General features: G+C 40.2%; 1 protein-coding gene across 7 annotated transcripts in view; it reads right to left on the bottom strand.

Annotated features, from left to right (window-relative positions):
• LOC105485681 (kinesin family member 24) overlaps window positions 1–21,635 on the bottom strand; it is a 77,059-nt gene that overhangs the window by 42,156 nt on the left and 13,268 nt on the right. For 4 of the 7 annotated variants that reach the window (XM_011748039.3, XM_011748040.3, XM_011748038.3 and 1 more), the window contains exons 2-4: window positions 15,961–16,608; window positions 11,873–12,062; window positions 1,142–1,239 (exon numbers count right to left, since the gene is read on the bottom strand). In XM_011748039.3, coding sequence (XP_011746341.2) covers window positions 1,142–1,239; window positions 11,873–12,062; window positions 15,961–16,583 — 911 coding nt within the window. In that variant the 5' untranslated portion in view covers window positions 16,584–16,608. Of the gene's footprint in view, window positions 1–1,141; window positions 1,240–11,872; window positions 12,063–14,240; window positions 14,337–15,960; window positions 16,609–16,920; window positions 17,154–21,635 lie in introns of those variants that run through there. The other 3 variants (XM_011748042.3, XM_071077923.1, XM_011748043.3) reach the window with 3 other exon arrangements.

The following is a 21,635-nucleotide window of genomic DNA, read 5'->3' on the forward strand; positions in this document are numbered from 1 at the left end:
GGGAGGATTGCTTGAACCCGAGAGGCAGAGGTTGCAGTGAGCTGAGATTGCACCACTGCACTTTGGCCTGGGTGACAGAATGAGACCCTGTCTCAAAAAAATAAATTAAAATAAAATAAAATAAATAAAATAATATAAAAATTTTTTGGTGTGTGTGGAGACAGGGTCTCCTCATGTTGCCCAGCCTGGTCTCAAACTCTTGGGCTCAAGCTATCCTCCTGTCTTGACCTCCCAAAGTGCTTGGATTACAGGTGCAAGCCACTATGCCTGGCCCGTGCCTATATTTTAAATACTTATGCAACAGAGGCCCTTACTATAATTCCTGTCCCATTCAATGTTTATTAAGTGTGAATAATAATTTTAAAATACATCTATAAGGCCAGGCGCAGTGGCTCACGCCTGTAATCCCAGCACTGTGGGAGGCCGAGGCGGGCGGATCATGAGGTCAGGCGATCGAGACCATCCTGGCTAACGTGTTGAAACCCCGTCACCACTAAAAATACAAAAAATCAGCCCGGCATGGTGGGGGTCGCCTGTAGTCCCAGCTACTCGGGAGGCTAAGGCAGGAGAACGGCATGAACCCGGGAGGCAGAGCTTGTAGTAAGCCGAGATGGCACCACTGCACTCCAGCCTGGGTGACAGAGCGAGACTCCATCTAAAAAATAATAATAATAATAATAATACATCTATGAAAAGCTGATAAGTGATATTCACTTATTTATCTGATTCCAAAGAAAAATTAACTAAACTATAGCCAGAATACATAATTCCTATCATCAAAGTTCAGACTAACTCCAACCACTTGAACCTTTTTCTTCTGAGGACTTTGATGGGATTACATTGTTAAGAGTTTATAATTTTCTTTTTTTTAACACCCTTTCACTATCTATCACAATATATTTTTCCACTAGACACAGAGAAATAATATCATCAGTGTAAAAGGAAATTTTACTGCAAATTTCTAAATCCTTGGTAAATCCTATAGAGATACTGCATGTTTTCAGAAGAATCTAAATTCATTAGCTCAACAAATTCATGTTTAAGTCAAAAGCACTGAAAAGCATGCGATATTTATAAAGAAATATGACCTAACAGAAAACAGAAAATAAAAAGCAAGAAAAGCAAATAATCATTATCGTACCCATTGAAAATATGCTGAATAAGTGGGTGAGTAGTCTTCATGTATACATCCCGATTGGTGCACGCTTCACCAAAGACTTCATCAAAATAAAAAACATGCTGAAAAATAAATTTGATTTTATAGAAAAAGATACATTCTGGATTTTCTTAATCACTATTCTAGTTAACAGATGATAAACGCCAAAATATGTCTTTAAATAATAGTAACTGACCATATCAAATTTAGAGATAAATAAGCAATCACTGTTAAATGACAGGGCCTCCTCTTGAGATCTCTGTAGACATGTTCTTACAAGGTAAAAACTAAGGCACACGATTTTTGTTTTCTCTTAAGAGAAGTAAATTGATAAATACAAGAGTGAGCCAATCCTCCTTAGGTCTAGGAGAGAAAGTGAATTCTACGGGGATTATCCTCGTATTCCAACTAGGGCTAGTATATTTAGAATTTTGGAGGAATTTGTGGCTGGGCACGGTGGCTCACGCCTGTAATCCCAGCACTTTGGGAGGCCGAGGCTGGCAGATCACGAGGTCAGGAGATTGAGACCATCCTGGCTAACACGGTGAAACCCCGTCTCTACTAAAAATACAAAAAATTAGCCAGGCGTGGTGGTGGGCGCCTGTAGTCCCAGCTACTCAGGAGGCTGAGGCAGGAGAATGGTGTGAACCCGGGAGGCGGAGCTTGCAGTGAGCCGAGATGGCGCCACTGCACTCCAGCCTGGGCGACAGAGCGAGACTTCATTTTAAAAAAAAAAGAATTTTGGAGGAATTCTAGGGGAAGATCTCAATTCTGTAGGTTACACAGCTTAACTTTTAATTCCATAAATATTTATTGCTCAGCTGGTAGCACAAACATTGCAGTAGGCACTTGAAGGGCCCAAGGATACAGACATTACCCTAGCATTTCCCTATCTTATCTCCTAAAAATCTTAATCTACGCAAGTATGCAAATGACTAGAAGACAGAAGAATCTTAACATAAAGTACATGTGGACTTCAAAGGAAAACATATTCTCTCTGATTATGAAAAAGACTATACTGAGAATGAACCATGGGGGAAGAGGAGGAATCTGAAAGGTAGTGATGGAAGGAGGGAAGGTATTCCAGGCACAGGGGAAGTATGAACAGAGTCAAAGCAGAAAAGCAAAAGGAATTAACTGTTTAATTAATTAATGTTCAGGGAATAGCAAGGATTCAATGTGATTGAAATATAGTATCACAGAAAGCAGAAAAGTGAAACAGAGGCCGGGTGCAGTGGCTCCACGCCTATAATCTCAGCACTTCAGGAGGCCGAGGCAGGTGGATCACCTGAGGTCAGGAGTTTGAGATCAGCCTCGCCAACATGGTGAAACCCATCTCTACTTAAAATACAAAAAAATTAGCCAGGCGTGGTGGCAGGCGCCTGTAATCCCAGCTACTCAGGAGGCTGAGGCAGGAGAATCGCTGGAACCCAGGAGGCAGAGGTTGCAGTAAGTTGAGATCGCACCATTGCACTCCAGCCTGGGCAATAAGAGCAGAACTCCATCTCAAAAAAAAAAAAAAAAAAGAGACAGAATACTAGAATAATGAGTTAGGACTGTGTTGTAGGGGTCTTGGGACACCAGTCTTAACTGGGGGGCAGAATGCTCATATTTAATTCAGTAAATAGTGGGGAAACAAAGAAAAACTATAGGCAGGAAGGACGATCTCAGTCTTTACTGGAAGATTTATCTGGCTTCACACTATGAATGGTTTGAGAGCAGAGACACTAGTAATTCAGTGGTGAGGTAAAGAGGGTTCTAAATTAGATGATAACCAAGGAAATAAAGAGATGGATACAGAAGAAATTTGATAACTGACTAGAGGTGGAGACCTGGGGAGATAAAGGGGTCCAAGACAACTTCCAAGTGAAAAATCACAGTAATTTGGAAAAAGAGAGATAAAATGCCCCATTATATTGGGTCTGAAAAGCTTTAATTCAGCAGCTGTAATTATTTCCATAATTTAGAGGCTTACCATGTTGGTAGGTACAACTACATATATATATGTATGAATATACATATGAATACATATTCTTATATCATGTTGGTAGCTTGTATATATTATGTATATATACACACATATATATAATATATACACATATATTCTTATATATATATAGCCCAACTATACTTATATAATAATAATATGTATTTTGTTTATTGATTTATTTTTTGAGATGGAGTCTCGCTCTGTTGCCCAGGCTGGAGTGCAGGCATGATCTTGGCTCACTGCAACCTCCGTCTCTCAGGTTTAAGCCGCTCTCCTGCCTCAGCCTCCCAAGTAGCTGGGACTACAGGCATATACTACCATGCCCAGCTAATTTTTGTATTTTTAGTAGAGACGGGGTCTCACCATGTTGGCCAGGTTGGTCTCAAACTCCTGACCTCAAGTGCTGCCTCAGCCTCCCAAAGTGCTGGGATTATAGGTGTGAGCCACCATGCTGGCTGATATATATTCTAATATATTATTTGCACCACTGCATTCCAGCCTGGGCCACAGATGAGATGCTGTCCCAAAAAATAAAAAAAAATTTAAAAAAAGTAACATGTATTTATAGAATATCTCTGGAAAGATACACTTAGAATAGATAACCCCAATTTCCTTCATGGAAGAAACAGGATTGGAGGGACACTTGTATTTTACACTTTTGTACCTTTTGATTTCGAAATAGGTGAATCTATCCTATTCAGAGATTTTTACTTTTTCATATAAAAGTAACACGGAATAATATATATTATTTTACATATATATAGCTGGGCTACCAAGATGGTGTGTGTGTATACATATACATACACATATATATACATATATACACATATGTACATATATATAGTTGGTCTAATATATAAGACTATATATTTAAGAAATCCTTGGGTGCTGACGAGTTGATGGGTGCAGCACAGCAACATGGCACAAGTATACATATGTAACAAACCTGCACGTTATGCACATGTACCCTAGAACTTAAAGCATAAAAAAAAAAAAAAAGATCTCCTGATAATTTCAAGCCTGAGTATAGCATAATGACAGTCCATACACCATGAATGACAGATAAGGCCTTATCTTCTTTTTGGGCCAGCTCTAAATATCTAGTCAAAAAAAAAAACTGTATGGACAGATCCAGAAAACTGGACTTGGGCCAATTTACTGTGGGTCACTCTATCCCAAGGTTGCTTCTGTTGTGTGTACCATTAAATTACATTAGAATGGAAATTTGCTAGATTGTCTAAGAAGAAATTGGGAACACAAATCTAAATCTACAAGTTACAAAAAAAGTTACAAAGTAAGAAAATAATGAATCTGAAGAATAATAAAGACATGTGTCAACTTTTAGTGTTTTGAAAAATGTGATAAGATTTTAAGAACACTAAAATATTAATAACTACTGAAGTTGGGTGATAGGTACATAGAGAGGTCATTAAACTTTCGATTAAGCATAAAAAGGTCAATAATAAACATAATTTTTAAATCTGGAGTTTTTGTTTGGTTTTGTTTTGTTTTTTTGAGACAGAGTCTCACCTTGCTGCCCAGTTTGGAGTGCAGTGGTGCGATTTTGGCTCACTGCAACCTCCCCCTCCCTGATTCAAGTGATTCTCCTGCCTCAGCCTCCCGAGTAGCTGGGATTACAGTGCCCACCACCACGCCCAGCTAATTTTTTTGTATTGTTAGTAGAGACAGGGTTTCACCACATTGACCAGGCTGGTCTCAGAACTCCTGAAGGTGATCCGCCTGCCTCGGCCTACCAAAGTGCTGGGATTACAGGTGTGAGTCACTGTGCACGGCCTAAAATCTGGTTTTAATGAACATTATTTATATCTATCTCATATATGGTCTCTAGGCAAGGAGACAAATTAATTAGTTGCTCAAATATCACCATAGGTTTTTATAGTTAAGTATGAAATCAAAAGCAAAGAAACCCACTAAATATATAGTTACCTATAGATGTGGATATATTCAGCATTTCTCAAAAAAAAAAAAAAAGAAAAAAGAAAAAAACTCACAACTAAAGTGAGAATACATTTTTTTTTGTTTGCTTTTGTTACAGCGAGTATATGGCAATTCTGCCTCTCCTTCTAAAAGTGCTCATGGATAACTTGAGCTTTTGAGTAAAGACCTCGGAAAGCATTTGTTAAGGGAATTAGTATCTTTCCTTCCCATAAGGTTTAGATATTGGTTTTCCTAGTACTTTTGTAAATATCTTTCATGAAAGATATGTAAACATGCAAGATTATTATAGTTAACGTACATGTACAATTCATAAAGTCCTTTGCATCACACACACTTTCATTTGCTCACACTTTATCAGTGAGGCTGGAGCAACACCTATGTTGACTTCACTAACCTTGACAGAATCAGAGTTCCATGTTTGTTTGTTTGTTTGTTTTGAGGCAGAGTCTCCCTTTGTCGCCCAGGTTGGAATGCAGTGGTGTGATCTCGGCTCACTGCAACCTCTCCCTCCCAGATTCAAGCGATACTCGTGCCTCAGCCTCCCGAGTAGCTGGGATTATAGGCACACAGCCACCACGCTCAGCTAATTTTTTGTATTTTTAGTAGAGATGGGGTTTCGCTATGTTAGCCAGGCTGGTCTCAAATTCCTGGCCCCAGGTGATCCCTCTGCCTCAGCCTCCCAAAGTGCAGTTTATTTTTTAAATAAGTTTTTTTTCAGATTATAAAAGTAACACGTGGGCCAGGGGCTTGTAATCCCAGCACCTTGAAAGGCTGAGGGGATGGATCACCTGAATTCAGGAGTTTGAGACCAGCTGAGGCAAAATGGAGAAACCCGGTCTTTACAGAAAATATAAAAATTAGCCCGGCATGGTGGTGTGATAACTGTAATCCCAGCTACTCAAGAGGCTGAGGTGGGAGGATTGCTTGAGCCCAGGAGGTTGAGGCTGCAGTGTGCCATGGCTGCACCACTGTACTTCAGCCTGGGCAACAGAATGAGACTGTCTCTCAAAAAATAAATAAAATAAAATAAAACAAAAGTAACATGTATTTATAGGATATCTCTGGAAAGATAAACTTAGAACCCCACTTGCCTTCATGGAGGAAAAAGGACTAAAGGGATACTTTTATTTTACACTTTTGTACCTTTTGATTTTGAAATAGGTGAATCTATCTTATTCAAATATTTTTACTTTTTCATATAAAAGTAACACAGCTGATTATGAAAAATTTTTTAAATATGGAATTTATTTATTTGGTCTCAAACTCCTGAGCTCAGGCAATCTGCCTGCCTTGGCCTCCCAAAGCACTGGGATTACAGGTGTGAGTCGCTGCGCTTAGCCAAATACGGAATATTTTTTTTTTTTTTTTTTTTGAGACGGAGTCTCGCGCTGTCACCCAGGCTGGAGTGGAATATTTTTAAAATTACAATACATGCCAGGTGCAGTGGCTCATGTTTGTAATCCCAGCACTTTGGGAGGCCAAGTCAGGAGGAGCGCTTGAGCCCAGGAGTTGGAGACCAGTCTGGGCAACACAGCAAGACCTTGTCTCTACAAAAAAAATATATATCTATTAGCTGGGCGTGGTGGCATATGCCTGTGGTCCCAACTTTTCAGAAGGCTGAGGTGGGAGGATTGCTTGAGCCCAGGAGGTTGAAGCTGCAGTGAGCCATAATCATGCCATTGCACTCCAGCCTAGGCAACAGAACAAGATTCTGTCTCAGAAAAATTAAAACAAAATAAAACAAAATAAAAATTACAATAGAGAACAAAATATAGAGAATAGAGAAGAAAATAAAATTATCCTTAAATTTTGCTGTTCAGCCACTGTTAACTTTTTTTTTTTTTGAGACGGAATCTCGCTCTGTCGCCCAGGCTGGTATGCAGTGGCGCAATCTTGGCTCACTGCAAGCTCTGCCTCCCGGGTTCACACCATTCTCCTGCCTCAGCCTCCCAAGTAGCTGGGACTACAGGTGCCTGCCACTATGCCCGGCTAATTTTTTGTATTTTTAGTAGAGACGGGGTTACACCATGTTAGACAGGATGGTCTCGATCTCCTGACCTCGTGATCCACTTGTCACGGCCTCCCAAAGTGAGCCACTGTTAACTTTTTGATGTATTTCAGATTTCAGTATCATCTTTTTTTTTCTAATATGTATTTTTTTATTTTTCTTTCTCCTGCTTTTTTTTTGAGACAGAGTCTCACTCTGTTGCCCAGGCTGGAGTGCAGTGGCGTGATCTCGGCTCACTGCAAGCTCTGTCTCCCAGGTTCAGGCCATTCTCCTGCCTCAGCCTCCCGAGTAGCCAGGACTACAGGCATCTGCCACCATGCCCGACTAATTTTTTTGTATTTTTAGTAGAGATAGGGTTTCACTGCCAGCCAGGATGGTCTCAATCTCCTGACCTCGTGATCTGCCTGCCTTGGCCTCCCAAAGTGCTGGGATTACAGGCATGAGCCATCATGCCCAGCCTCTTTTTATTATTTTTTTTAAGACAGAGTCTTACTCTGTCACTCAGCTTGGAGTGCAGTGGCACAATCACGGCTCACTATAGCCTCAACCTCCCAGGCTCAGGTGAACCTCCCACCTCAGCGTCCCAAGTAGCTGAGACTATAGGCACATGTCGCCACACTTGGCAATTTTTTTTTTTTTTTTTTTTTTTGAGACACAGTCTCACTCTGTTGCCAAGGCTGGAATGCAGTGGCACGATCTCAACTCACTGTGAACTCTGCCTCTCAGGTTCAAGTGATTCTCCTGCCTCAGCCTCCCAAGTAGCTGGGATTACAGGTGTGTGCCACCAGGCCCAGCTAATTTTTGTATTTTTAAAAGATGGAGTTTCACCACGTTGGCTAGACTGGTCTTAAACTCCTGACTTCAAGTGATCCACCCCCCTCTTCCTCCCAAAGTGCTGGGATTACAGGTGTGAGCCACTGTGCCCAACCACCAGCTAATTTCTTTCTTTCTTTTTTTTTTTTTGAGACGGAATATCGCTCTCTCTGGAGTGCAGTGGTGCAATCTTGGCTCACTGCAAGCTCCACCTCCCGGGTTTACACCATTCTCTTGCCTCAGCCTTCCGAGTAGCTGGGGCTACAGGTGCCCGCGAACACGCCTGGCTAATTTTTTGTATTTTTAGTAGAGACAGGATTTCACCATGTTAGCCAGGACGGTCTTGATCTCCCGACTTCCTGACCCACCCGCCTTGGCCTCCCAAAGTACTGGGATTACAGGCGTGAGACATCGCGCCTGGCCTAATTTTTTTTTGTAAATTTTACAGAGACAGGGTTTCACCATGTTGCCCAGGCTGGTTTTGAATCCCTGAGTTCAAGTGATCCTCCTGCTTTGGCCTCCCAAAATGCTGGGATGCTAGGCATGAGTTACCACACCCAGTCTATATTTTTTCTTTAAGAAATTGGTTGTACAGGCAAGCAGAGGCCAGACCATGTAGGGTCTTGTTAAAAGTTAAAAATTTTATTGTAAGTGCAAGAAAGAGTCTTAAAGGATTTTAAGTAAAAGAGTATGTGTATATTTAGCAACTATCCTTCTATTTGTATTTTACCAATAGTATTTTAATAATCAAGTATGGTTGTTGCATGTTTAAACAGATGCTTTTATAGTACCTATCACAGTTAATAGCTTTCCTAATACTGAACTTGCATTATGCTTGCATGCCAGTATAAAGTACTGAAACTAACTTGCTAATGTCTTATGTAGGCTTTTGTATTCATATTTATAAATAAGATTGGTCAGGCCAGGCGCAGTGGCTCACGCCTATAATCCCAACACTTTGGGAGGCTAAGGCAGGTGGATCGCTTGAGCTCAGGAGTTCGAGACCAGCTGGGCAACATCGTGAAACCCCATCTCTACAAAAAATACAAAAATTAGCTAGGCATGGTGGTATGTACCTGTAGTCCCAGCTACTCAGGAGGCTGAGGTGGGAGGATCACTTGAGCTCAGGAGATGGAGTTAGCAGTGAGCCAGGATCACACCACTGCACTCCAGCCTGGGCGATGAAGACAGACCCTGTCTCAAACAGACAGACAAAAACCATTGGTCCACAGCTTCTTTGTGTGTTTGTGGGCCAATCTTACTCACTTTGTAATATGACATCTGCATTAGCTTCCATATTAAACTTGTATTCACTTATTGCCAATTTCAAAAGACTAGAATGAAATAATATGGTTTCCTTGTTTCACTCATTATATTGATATAAAGTTTAATGGTTTGGTAGGATAGCATACTACGTGTATATGATCATATTTACTAAGTAACAAGATTTGAAAAGAAAGGACATTTAATAAAACAAACACAAAAACCTATTATCTCTAAATATGCTTAAAAATAAAACCCAAAGAATCTACGATCAATATTTATTTACCACCCAGTTTGCTATAAACCTACCTTTTCTTCTTTATATTTGAGGAAGAAAAAAGAAAAAGAAGTCCTCCCAACATTTTTATATCATAGCATTGACAGGTAAGGACTCGGACCTATGAGAGCAAAGGTCCAAAGTTCAAACAGCAGAGAAAGTGCCATGGAAACTATGGGTATTCAATAAGTATTGACCAGTGGTAATGACAAAAAGTAAGGTTATTGTGTTTGGGGATAACAGAAAAATACAAAAGATAAGATGATGCCTCCTTGAGGGAATTACTGTGACAGAGGCATCATTAAGGAAGTCTTAGACAGTGATTGGATAGGGCTATTACGATGGCTATAAGTAGCCATGGAACTAGATAGCATTACAACTAATTGGTCATTTAGTCCATTTTCAAAATAAATATCTCCCACTGAGACCTAATAGACCATGCATTGATCAGCAATCGATAAGGCTGTTAAAGTGATTGGGTTGGTTTTACAGCGGCCTAATAATTTAGTACCAATAGAAACACTCAGTGGATTACTCTGAATATCACTGTGAAACGCAATTTTGGTAACCAAAGAAAAAGAAGAACAATACAAGTTAGAAAGTGGGGGAAAGTGTTAACAAATTTGACTTCAGCATTAAAGGATTTATTCCACTAATGTAAGATCTCAGCTAAGGTGACTTGCTAGCATACCACATTTTTTTTCTCTCTACCAGCTACTCAGTTTTGAGGCAAGAGAACAAGAGAGAGAAAGAATAAATATAATATGAATGTTTAGGGAAGTACATTCAGAGTAAGAGAAACTGTGTATTCGTAAATCTTAACATCTGATGGATTATCTGGTTTTAGATTACTCACAATTGTTTCACAGTCTTAGGAGTACCTAAGTGATGATTCTTTCCATCTGTGGAGTTTGCTGTTTCCCTATGAGACTAGATAATTATTGCAAGGTACCTTCAGCTTGGAGTAAGTTCCTTTCAATACCAAACTCTTTCTCCTTCGACTCTTCATAATCACTCTAGCAGGTAGTGAACATTATTTACATGTCTGAGTTATTAGTGTTTTATTTAAACCCTTATATGGTAGATGTGAAATCATATCCTTGGATTATATTTACCCACTGCAGTCTACCCTGTATAAAGTGGTCTGCTCAGAGCCCAATTTTCACCAATTAATTATAAGCCCAAGACAGCTGAGAATGAAAATAAGCACATGGCTGGCAACTGTGGGTCCTGCTGCCCAAAAAGATATTGTTCATCATTAAACCCAAGTCTCAAACTCAGCAGATGAGAAGTTCACACTATGAGATGCAAGCAAGAATGGAAATCAACTGTGTGACATCTCATAGTCACTCTGGGGCATATATTCAGTGACTGGTCCTGTTGACAACTACTTAATTATTTATTTGTTTTTTATTTTTATATATATATATATATATATATTTTTTTTTTTTTTTTTTTTTTGAGACGGAGTCTCGCTATGTCGCCCAGGGTGGAGTGCAGTGGCCGGATCTCAGCTCACTGCAAGCTCCGCCTCCCGGGTTTTTACGCCATTCTCCTGCCTCAGCCTCCCGAGTAGCCGGGACTACAGGCGCCCACCACCTCGCCCGGCTAGTTTTTTGTATTTTTTAGTAGAGACGGGGTTTCACCATGTTAGCCAGGATGGTCTCGAACTCCTGACCTCGTGATCCACCCGTCTCGGCCTCCCAAAGTGCTGGGATTACAGGCTTGAGCCACCGCGCCCGGCCTTTTATTTTTATATTATTTTAGAGGCAGATCCTCCCTCTGTTGCCCAGGCTGGAGTGCAGTGGTGCAATCATAGTGCACTGTAATGCAGAACTCCTGGGCTCAAGTGATCCTCCCACCTCAGCCTCCTGAGTAGCTAAGACTACAGGTACACACCACCATGCTAGGCTAGTTTTAAATTTTTTTCTGGAGAGACAGGGTCTCGCTATGGTGCCCAGGGTGGTCTCAAACTCTCCAGTTCAAGTGATCCTCCTGCTGCAGCCTCCCAAAGCGCTGGGATTATAGGCATGAGCCACCACACCTGGCTCCACTTCATTATTTAAATTATTTTTATTCCTTCATCCCTCTTTTTTTTTTGCTGAATATGTATAATTAAATTCACACAAAGCATGTTAAGTGAATCTATGATGTAGCTCCACTGCACAAGAGAAATTGTTTTTGTATTCCCTATTGCACCATCTTTTTAAAAAAATGAAGGCCCTGGATATCAATGACTTAAAACAGTGTCACATCAGGAATGAATGTCAACACCCAAACCAGAAACATGATTTTCTGTGTTCTAACAGAAACCTATATGCCACCACTCAAACAAAAAGCAAAAAAAAAAAAAAAAACAACATACTTGATAATATTAGTTCCAAACATAAAAGGAAAACATCATACCTGCAGAATATATTGAGTGAGGTCAACTGCTTCTTTCTTCTCATGCACAAGTAGAGTTTCTTTGTCTTCTACAGTAATAATATTAATTTCTCCACGACGTACCTCCCTCATGCCCAGGGGGCGTTTTCGAACACAAACTCTGATTTTCTCCATCTCAGTCCAAGGATTCTGTTTCTCTGAAGTGTTCTGTCTAATATATGTTTATAAACAGGCTTTTAATTTTTAATAATAGGACAAGATTACTTAACAGGTCAAAGTATCGGTACATTTTGCTGTATATTAGGCATAATATATTTCTTAAAGTTACAAAGTAAAGGGTCAACCCTGAGAAAGTTCTTCTATCTCCATCCCCACCCTACTCCACCTCTTCCCCTGCAAAAACATAAAAAAACAGAACAACAAAAACCAATCAACAAACAAAAAAACCCCTAAGAGATCTTATATAGGATACTATTTTATACAATTGTTTCACATCAATTCTGATTTTCTTAGCCCTCCAACTGGCTGCTGAAAAAAAATTTCTGTCATGGAGGCTGGAATGCATTGGCATAACCACGGCTCATTGCAGCCTCGACCTCCTGGGTTCAAGCAATTCTACCTTAGCCTCCCGAGTAGCTAGGACTATAGGCATACACCACCATAGCTGGCTAATTTTTGTAATTTTTGTAGGGACAGGGTCCCACTATCTTGCCCAGGCTGGTCTTGAACTTATGGCCTCAAGCAATCCTCCCACTTTGGCCTCTCAAAGTGCTGGGATTACAAGCATGAGCCATCACGCCCAGCCTGGAAAATTATTTTTTTACTGGGATCTGAATTGGTTAAAAAAAAAAAAAAACAGCAAATAATTTTCTAATATAATGCATAAAGCACTACTTTTATGGCATGTTTTAAAGCAAATTTTATTTTCTTAACCAACATTTAGTGACTTTAAAATGCATCATTTTTGCATGAAACTGCAGGTGGAATAAAGAATGAAATGTACCATTTTGAGGTACCGTGGGAAAATCTTGACAATCATTAAAACTAGACGATGGGCCAGGTGCAGTGCCTCACGCCTGTAATCCTGGCACTTTGAGAGGCTGAGGCGAGCAGATCACTTGAGGTCAGGAGTTCGAGACCAGCCTGGCCAACGTGGTGAAACCCCATCTCTACTAAAAATATAAAACTTAGCCGGATGTGCTCACTTAAACCCAGGAGGTGGAGCTCACAGGTGAGATAGTGCCATTGCATTTCAGCCTGGGCAACAGAGCATGACTCTGTCTTAAAAAAAAGAAAAAGAAAAAGAAACTGGATGACGGACATATTGGGATTCAGTGTTCTATTTTTTCTTCTTTTGCATATGTTTGATTTTTCACAAGAAAACAGAATTTTTTGTTTTGTTTTGTTTTGAGACAGGGTCTTGCTCTATCACCGAGACTGGAGTGCAGTGGTGTGAGCACAGCTCACTGCAGCCTCAACCTCCTGGGCTGAAGCCATCCTCCCACTTCAGCCAATAGTAGCTGGAACTACAGGTGCACACCACCATGCCTGGCTAATTTTTGTAGAGCCAGGGTCTCACCATGTTGCCCAGGCTGGCCTCGAACTCCTGGACTCAAGCAATCTGCCTGCCTTGGCCTCCCAAAATGCCAGGATTACAGGCATGAGCCACTGTGCTCATCAAAAATGAAAAATTTTAATTTTTAAAATTTTTTTTTATTTTTGAGACAGAGTCTCGCTGTGTCACCCAGGCTGGAGTACAGTGGCACAATCTTGGCTCACTGCAACCTCTGCCTCCTGGGTTCAAGCAATTCTCCTACCTCAGCCTTTAGAATAGCTGGGATTATAGGCACCTGCCATGACGCCCAGCTAATTTTTGTATTTTTAGTAGAGATAGGGTTTAGCCATGTTGGCCAGGCTGGTCTTGAACTCCTGACCTCAGGCGATCCACCTGGCTTGGACTCCAAAGTGCTGGGATTACAGGTGTGAGCCACTGCACCTGGCCTAATGCATCATTTTAATAAGGGTTTTGTGTTAAAATCTTTAGTTGTTGGATATCAATAACCTAATCATATAAAGTTGATCAAACAGGACAGAAAATGTTTAGTCCTTTTTAAAATTGCCCAGGGCTCAAGGATGACTCATATGAACAAAAGGCCCATAGTTTTCAAGTTCAAGGGGCAAAAAGACATGCATGTTTTCTAAAAAGCTCAGTTTGGGCAGGGTGGAGTGGCTCTCACCTGTAATCCCAGTGCTTTGGGAAGCTTAGGTGGGAGGATCACTTGAGGTCAGGAGTTCAAGACCAGCCTGGGTAACATAGTGAGATCCCCATCTCTACAAAAAATTAAAAAATTAGCTGGGGACAGTAGTGTGTACCTGTAGTCCTAGCTACCTGGGTGGCTGCAGCAGGAGGATCGCTTGACCTCAGGAGTTTGATGCTGCAGTGGGCAATACTGCACCACTGCACTCCAGCCTTGGTAACAGAGCAAGACCCTGTCTCTATAAAACAAACAAACAAACAAAGAGTCAAATAAATGAAATGGTAATGGTTAAACTAAAATATCCATCCTATCCTTGATGTTTTTAAATAATGCAAAGCGGTATTTTTATTTATAAGTAATTCCAATTTAGATTTTTATGTATTATTCAATAAAAAAGTAATATTCAAGAAAATAGGCCGGGCGCAGTGGCTCACGCCTGTAATCCCAGCACTTTGGGAGGCAGAGGTGGGCGGATCACAAGGTCAGGAGATTGAGACCATCCTGGCTACCATGCTGAAACCCCATCTCTACTAAAAATACAAAAAATTAGCCAGGCATGGTGGCGGGCGCCTATAGTCCCAGCTACTCGGGAGGCTGAGGCAGAATGGCGTGAACCTGGGAGGCGGAGCTTGCAGTGAGCCAAGATCGCGCCACTGCACTCCAGCCTGGGCGACAGTGTGAGACTCCATCTCGAAAAAAAAAAAAAGAAAGTATTTACTCCTTTACCACTGAGGTAACCAACAGAATAGCAACAATCTGCCTTCATAGTCAAGGAACAATCTATTCCTCTCAGAATTAAAAGAAGAAAACAGTATTACATGCTCTGTGATCTCCTAGACCAAACAAAATGTTTCCAGAAATATTATAAAAATTCACTGATATATTTCAAATTATTAAAGATATTTTTACTGTTTAAACTGAGTCTTCTATTTTTATGGAGTAAAGAACTGATTATGAGATCTTCTGAAACCTTAGCCAATGTAAGACCAGATACAAATACTTTATCTTAAGGTATGAATAATAGTATTTTTAAAAAGAAAATATGGCTCAAGAATGAATTTTATTTTCCCATAACTAACATACATAACATTTAAAATAAAACAAGGAATTTTTTTTTTTTTTTTACAAGAACATATTTCCTACTATACCATTGTTAGTAGTAGGGATTACTTGTTATTTCACCTCTTAGGGACCTTATTTCAAACTCTAACTCGAAGCACTAGGTGAAAATAACTTATTGTCACCCTGACTCTCAAACTTTAATCTCCACCTACAATGTCTTACTGTTTGTAACCACCAAAATTGTTTTTTCCAGGGTTGAAACTATAGAAAGCACTCAAAATCAGGATCGTATTTCAATGTGTGCAGGTGAACTAACTGCTCCAAAGACCTACTTAATTAAACTACATGCCCTTGTTTTTAACAAAGCATCTTTAAGTCTCCTGGTTGGGTTAAGTGAATTTGATAACCTTAAAAAAGTTCTGTGGATTGTGTAATTTTTTTCTCTATTGTAGAAGGGTTAACTATTTTACTTTCACGGATGTACTAGATGTATCATGTTACGCTATAATAAATAATAGAAACAAGTCTGCTACAGATCCTGGCAAGTCGCAGCTGTTTTGATGTACATGAACAATATCATCTTTCTCCCACCTAGAAAGTTCCCAATTTCTCATTAATTTTCCCACATCCAGGTATTCCTATTATTGATGCAAAAGCTGTTCATGATAATTTCTGTTATATTCATTTACTGTAAATAAGGAGTAGATGCTGTCTGCTGGACATGAAGGAGAGGCCTGCCCTTGCCTAAGGCTACTTTCCCTCAAAAGAAAGAAAGATAAAATGTATTACCTGATACAAGAATGAGGGATTCCATAGTTATACCCTGAAACATGAGAGATTCTTTGAATAATGGGAATATCACAATCCCCCAGTATTGGAGAAAAGTAATTTGGTGAAAAGAGTGAAGTGCTGATTTCTGTTTGCACATAGGAATCACCAGCTGTGGCATTCATAATTCCTGTTTTTGTATGGTACTGGGAATCATCTGGTAGCGTGTGTTCTAGCACTTTTACGTAAGTGGACTTCTGTTCATATGCAGAGAAATCTGATAAACTGCACATTTCAAACCCATCATTGCTGGCATTTGTGTCTTTATTGTCAGCAGGAGAATCAAAATTCAGTTGTCTGCGAGGGCCAGATCTTAATTCCTGAGACTTGATGCGCAGGCTGCTTGTCTGAAGATGACGCTCTGGGATACTGACTGCTTTATCTTCTTCTTGCATAATCTTAATAATTTTGATAAGTTGGAAGAGACGTTTGCGGTCGTTCATGTCATGGACTCCTAATTTGGAGTAGTCTTTCATTGTAATCTTGGCTAATTCATCTATTTTCTGAAGGCCAAGGGCAGTGAAATGAGAATAATACTGTGCAAGTTCAGCTTCACAAAGACATTCATATAACCAGGATGCCATTTTGGTGAATAGGTTTCTATAAACTCTGAAGAGAGAAAGAAAAGCCATTCGCTTGAAATAGAGTATATGCAATACAATTATTTATTTAAAAAAATGAAAACCACAAAACCACAAACATGCAAAAAATGTTTTATCTGTCAAGTTCTCAACAAACATATTTTTCTAGTGAAATTATTAATTAAATAGCATAGTGCATGAACAAAGATGCTTTGTATTGCACATGAAGAATTTGTGGTAACACATAATTTGTTAATTTGCTTAATAAAAAGAGACCTTCCATTATATATATATATACACACAGATACACAAATGAACACGTACATAACACATAACTTACTTATTTCTAGGGAGTTCCTTCCAACCTTGCAATGTCTACTTAACACATGCCACAACTATTGAAACCTTGTTCCCAACAACTGATTGTAGCAGGACTAATTTTAGATGCTCAACTTAATGTCAAGGCATGCTGCACAACTGTTTCCCATGAATAATGAGCAGGGCCTAAGAACTCTTTCAGAATGAAAAGTAGAATTAAATGGCATACCACAGAGGATTATAAACTAATGTAACTCAAAGGAAGATAGCATTTGTATTTGCTGAGTACTGGCAAAAGTTAGTTAAATGGAAGTGAAGACATCATCAATTTGGCATCAACCAATTCAGGATTTCAGATCATTCCAAAAGGTGGTCATCGATCTCTATCTGTACAGAATATGAATCAAATAATTTACCCAGGAAATTAATACTAAGGTCAAGATTTTTAATAGTTGTACATTTAAATGTTTTTAAAAATTTTTAACATCGAGATACTTAATTGAATACTAACACATAATGTGGTAAAAACACATAATCCTAGTCTATTATTAAAGTCAGGATCCTGAGCTCTCTATATCGCTGTTAATCAAGTTCATGAGAATATCCAAAAGTAAATACACTACATTTTCTTTTTTAAAATGGTTTTATAATTCAGAGTTTTCAAAAATTCAGTTAGGTAACTAGTGGTAAAACTTTCCTGTTTTCACTTTAATTTATATTTGATCTTCTATCTAGCAGAAATAGAGAAAAAGTAGAGGGTAAGGTAATAAAGATAATCAAAGAACCTTGAATAATTAGCTTTGGGGGAAATACTACTTAGGCTAAAAGGCTAAATGGGCTGAGTAACACATCCTAAACTAATCCTGGCCTTTTCTATTTGTGGTAGATTTGGTTTTTGTTTTGTTTTGTTTTTTTGAGATGGAGTCTCGCTCTGTTGCCCAGGCTGTAGTGCAGTGGTGGTATCTTGGGTCACTGCAACTTCTACCTCCAGGTTCAAGCAATTCTCCTGCCTCAGCCTCCTGAGTAGCTGGGATTTACAGGTGCGTGCCACCATGCTTGGCTATTTTTTTTTGTATTTTTAGTAGAGAGGAGGTTTCACCATGTTGGCCAGGCTCGTCTTGAACTCCTGACCTCGAGTGATCCACCCACCTCAGACTCCCAAAGTGCTGGGGGTTACAGGCATAAGCCACCATGCCCAGCCCAGTTTAGACACTTTAAAATATATAGATACCTGAGCCCCATCCCAGATCTATAGAAAACCACAAAACAACCAGAAATAACTCCCAGGTTTTAGGAAGGGCAGACATAAGAACTTCGGAAAAGTTCCCTAGGTAATTATGATTGTATGCCGCTGATTTATATCTATCAAAATTACAAATGCAAATGCACTGATCCAGCAATTCCACCTCTAGGAACTTATCCTTATCCTTCAGATAATACATACAAGTACAAAATGACATAAGTGTAATGCTATTCATTACAGCACTGCTTGTAATAGCAAAGTCATGGAATAGAGACTGGTTAAATAATGATAGTCCATTTAATGAAAAAATGCTATGAGACAATTACAAGGAGTAAGTAAACTGTAAAATATTATTTAAAAAAGAAAGCTATCCAATATATTGTTACTAAAGCAAGGTACAGAACAGTTTATAAAACAGAGAGATAAATGATATATAATAAATCTACATATTTGCTTATCAGACAAAAAATATCACTGAAGGATGCACAATAATAGTGGTCTTGAAAGGGTGAGGGGAAGTAGGTAGTAGAGGGTGATTATGGGAAGGAAACTACTGTATGCTTGTAAATGCTGGTAGTTATTACTACCTTTCCTATTGTCATTTCTATTTCACTGGTGTCTCTATCACCCAGGGCAAGACCTAAAACAGTTTATTTTTTAAATTATGAAACTATGTGACTGTATTTTTTATTTTAAAAATATATTTCTAAATAAAAATATTATACATATTTCTAATTCCACCTCCCTTCCTCCCTCTCGGTCTCCCTAAATTGACCTGATACAATTGTTTCTTAAGATTTTGATGGCTTTCTAGCCTTTTAAAAAATTGTATATAGGCCGGGCGCGGTGGCTCAAGCCTGTAATCCCAGCACTTTGGGAGGCCGAGACAGGCGGATCACGAGGTCAGGAGATCGAGACCATCCTGGCTAACCCGGTGAAACCCCGTCTCTACTAAAAAAATACAAAAAAATTAGCCGGGCGAGGTGGCGGGTACCTGTAGTCCCAGCTGCTCGGGAGGCTGAGGCAGGAGAATGGCGTGAACTCGGGAGGCGGAGCTTGCAGTGAGCTGAGATCCAGCCACTGCACTCCAGCCTGGGTGACAGAGTGAGACTCCGTCTCAAAAAAAAAAAAAAAAAAAAAAAATTGTATATAACACTGTACTCATAACTATATTGCAATCTATGTTTTATTTTAACATAAACATTCTCATATGCTATTTGTTACAGGCATAAAAAACAATTCATACTATCATAAATATTTGTTGACTAGCTTAATTACCCCAGGGAAATGTGACTTCTCTCTAAACTCCTGCAGAGTTTTGGTGATAAAACTGATAGGGCATTTATGATATACATACTCATTTTTTAAAAATTTATTGCCAGTCTTGTTCCAGAGATAATATAAGATGGTTCTGCCTTGTACTACTGTGTGAATTATTAAAGACAAAAGCAATATGATCCCACTCAGTCAAGTACTGTGCTAGATAGGTGAGCACCAATTTTTTTTTTTTTTTTTTTTTTTGAGACGGAGTCTCTCTCTGTCGCCCTGGCTGGAGCGCAGTGGCCGGATCTCAGCTCACTGCAAGCTCCGCCTCCCGGGTTTCCGCCATTCTTCTGACTCAGCCTCCTGAGTAGCTGGGACTACAGGCGCCCGCCACCTCGCCCAGCTAGTTTTTTGTATTTTTTAGTAGAGACGGGGTTTCACTGTGTTCGCCAGGATGGTTTCGATCTCCTGACCTCGTGATCCGCCCGTCTCGGCCTCCCAAAGTGCTGGGATTACAGGCTTGAGCCATCACGCCCGGCCACGACAAATATTTTAAGTGAACAGTATCTGCTTAGATTCTGTTCGTTTAAAATATTTAGAAATGGGCCAGGCACAGTGGCTCATGCCTGTAATCCCAGCACTTTGGGAGGCCAAACCTGGCGGATCACTTGAGGTCAGGAGTTTGAGAACAGCCTGGCCAACATGACGAAACCCGTCTCTACTAAAAACGCAACAATTACTCAGGCATGGTGGCGCACGCCTGCAATCCCAGCTACTCAGGACGCTGAAGCAGGAGAATCACTTGAATCCAGGAAGCAGAGGGTGCAGTGAGCTGAGATTGTGCCATTGCACTCCAACCTGGGTGAGAGCGCGAGACTCTGTCTTAAAAAAAAAAAAAAAATTTAGAAGTGTTCCATTATCGGCTGGGCCTGGTGGCTCATGCCTGTAATCCCAGCACTTTGGGAGGCCAAGGCGGGTGGAACACGAGGTCAGGAGATCGAGACCATCCTGGCCAACATGGTGAAACCCTGTCTCTACTAAAAATACAAAAATTAGCTGGGTGTGGCGGCATGTGCCTGTAATCCCAGCTACTCAGGAGGCTGAGGCACTTGAACCTAGGAGGTGAAGGGTGCAGTAAGCCGAGATTGTGCCATTGCACTCCAGTCTGGCAATAGAGCAAGACTCTTTAAAAAAAAAAAAAAGAAAAGTCCATTATCTCTACTGTTTTGCCCAAGGCGACCAAGTGATTAAAAGATTCCATGACACCTGCTTATGTGGCCATAGAGCCATTTTCTCTGAGTTTCCTAATTCTTTACAAGTACCATCACCCAAATTAATGGCAACATCCTCAGGGTCCTTACAACTTTAAGAAACCGAATATCCACAATATTGTTACCAACTTCACTCTGAACACTTCATATGGTTTAAAAAAGCATTTTATGTAAAAGGCTAATTCCATTATGCCAGCAGATAGTCCACATTCATACTACTTTGATGATCTGATTAAACTAAAATGTACTGAGTTATATTTTATGCCAAGCACTATCTTAGATGCTTTATGTAAAAAATATTCATTGTTAAGTCAGAATTCCATTTTAAAAACTCGAAGCAAACTCTTAAAGTAAAAATAGTGCTTTCTGGCTGGGTGCAGTGGCTCACACCTGTAATCCCAGCACTTTGGGAGGCAGAGGCGAGTGGATCACGAAGTCAGGAGTTCGAGACCAGCCTGGCCAGCATGGTGAAACCCCTGTCTCTATTAAAAATTTGTTTCAGGCCGGGCGCGGTGGCTCAAGCCTGTAATCCCAGCACTTTGGGAGGCCGAGACGGGTGGATCACGAGGTCAGGAGATCGAGACCATCCTGGCTAACACGGTGAAACCCTATCTCTACTAAAAAATACAAAAAACTAGCCGGGCGAGGTGGCGGGCGCCTGTAGTCCCAGCTACTCGGGAGGCTGAGGCAGGAGAACGGCGTGAACCCGGGAGGCGGAGCTTGCAGTGAGCCGAGATCCGGCCACTGCACTCCATCCTGGGCAACAGAGCGAGACTCCGTCTCAAAAAAAATAAATAAATAAAAATAAAAATACAAAAATTGGCCAGGCGGCTGAGCACGGTGGCTAATGCCTGTAATCCCAGCACTCTGGGAAGTTGAGAAAGGTGGACTGCCTGAGGTCAGGAGTTCAAGACCAGCCTGGCAAACATAGTGAAACGCTGTCTCTACTAAAAATACAAA

Source organism: Macaca nemestrina, chromosome 14 (genome assembly GCF_043159975.1).
Source record: "Macaca nemestrina isolate mMacNem1 chromosome 14, mMacNem.hap1, whole genome shotgun sequence".
In the NCBI taxonomy this organism is placed as follows: Eukaryota; Metazoa; Chordata; class Mammalia; order Primates; family Cercopithecidae; genus Macaca; species Macaca nemestrina.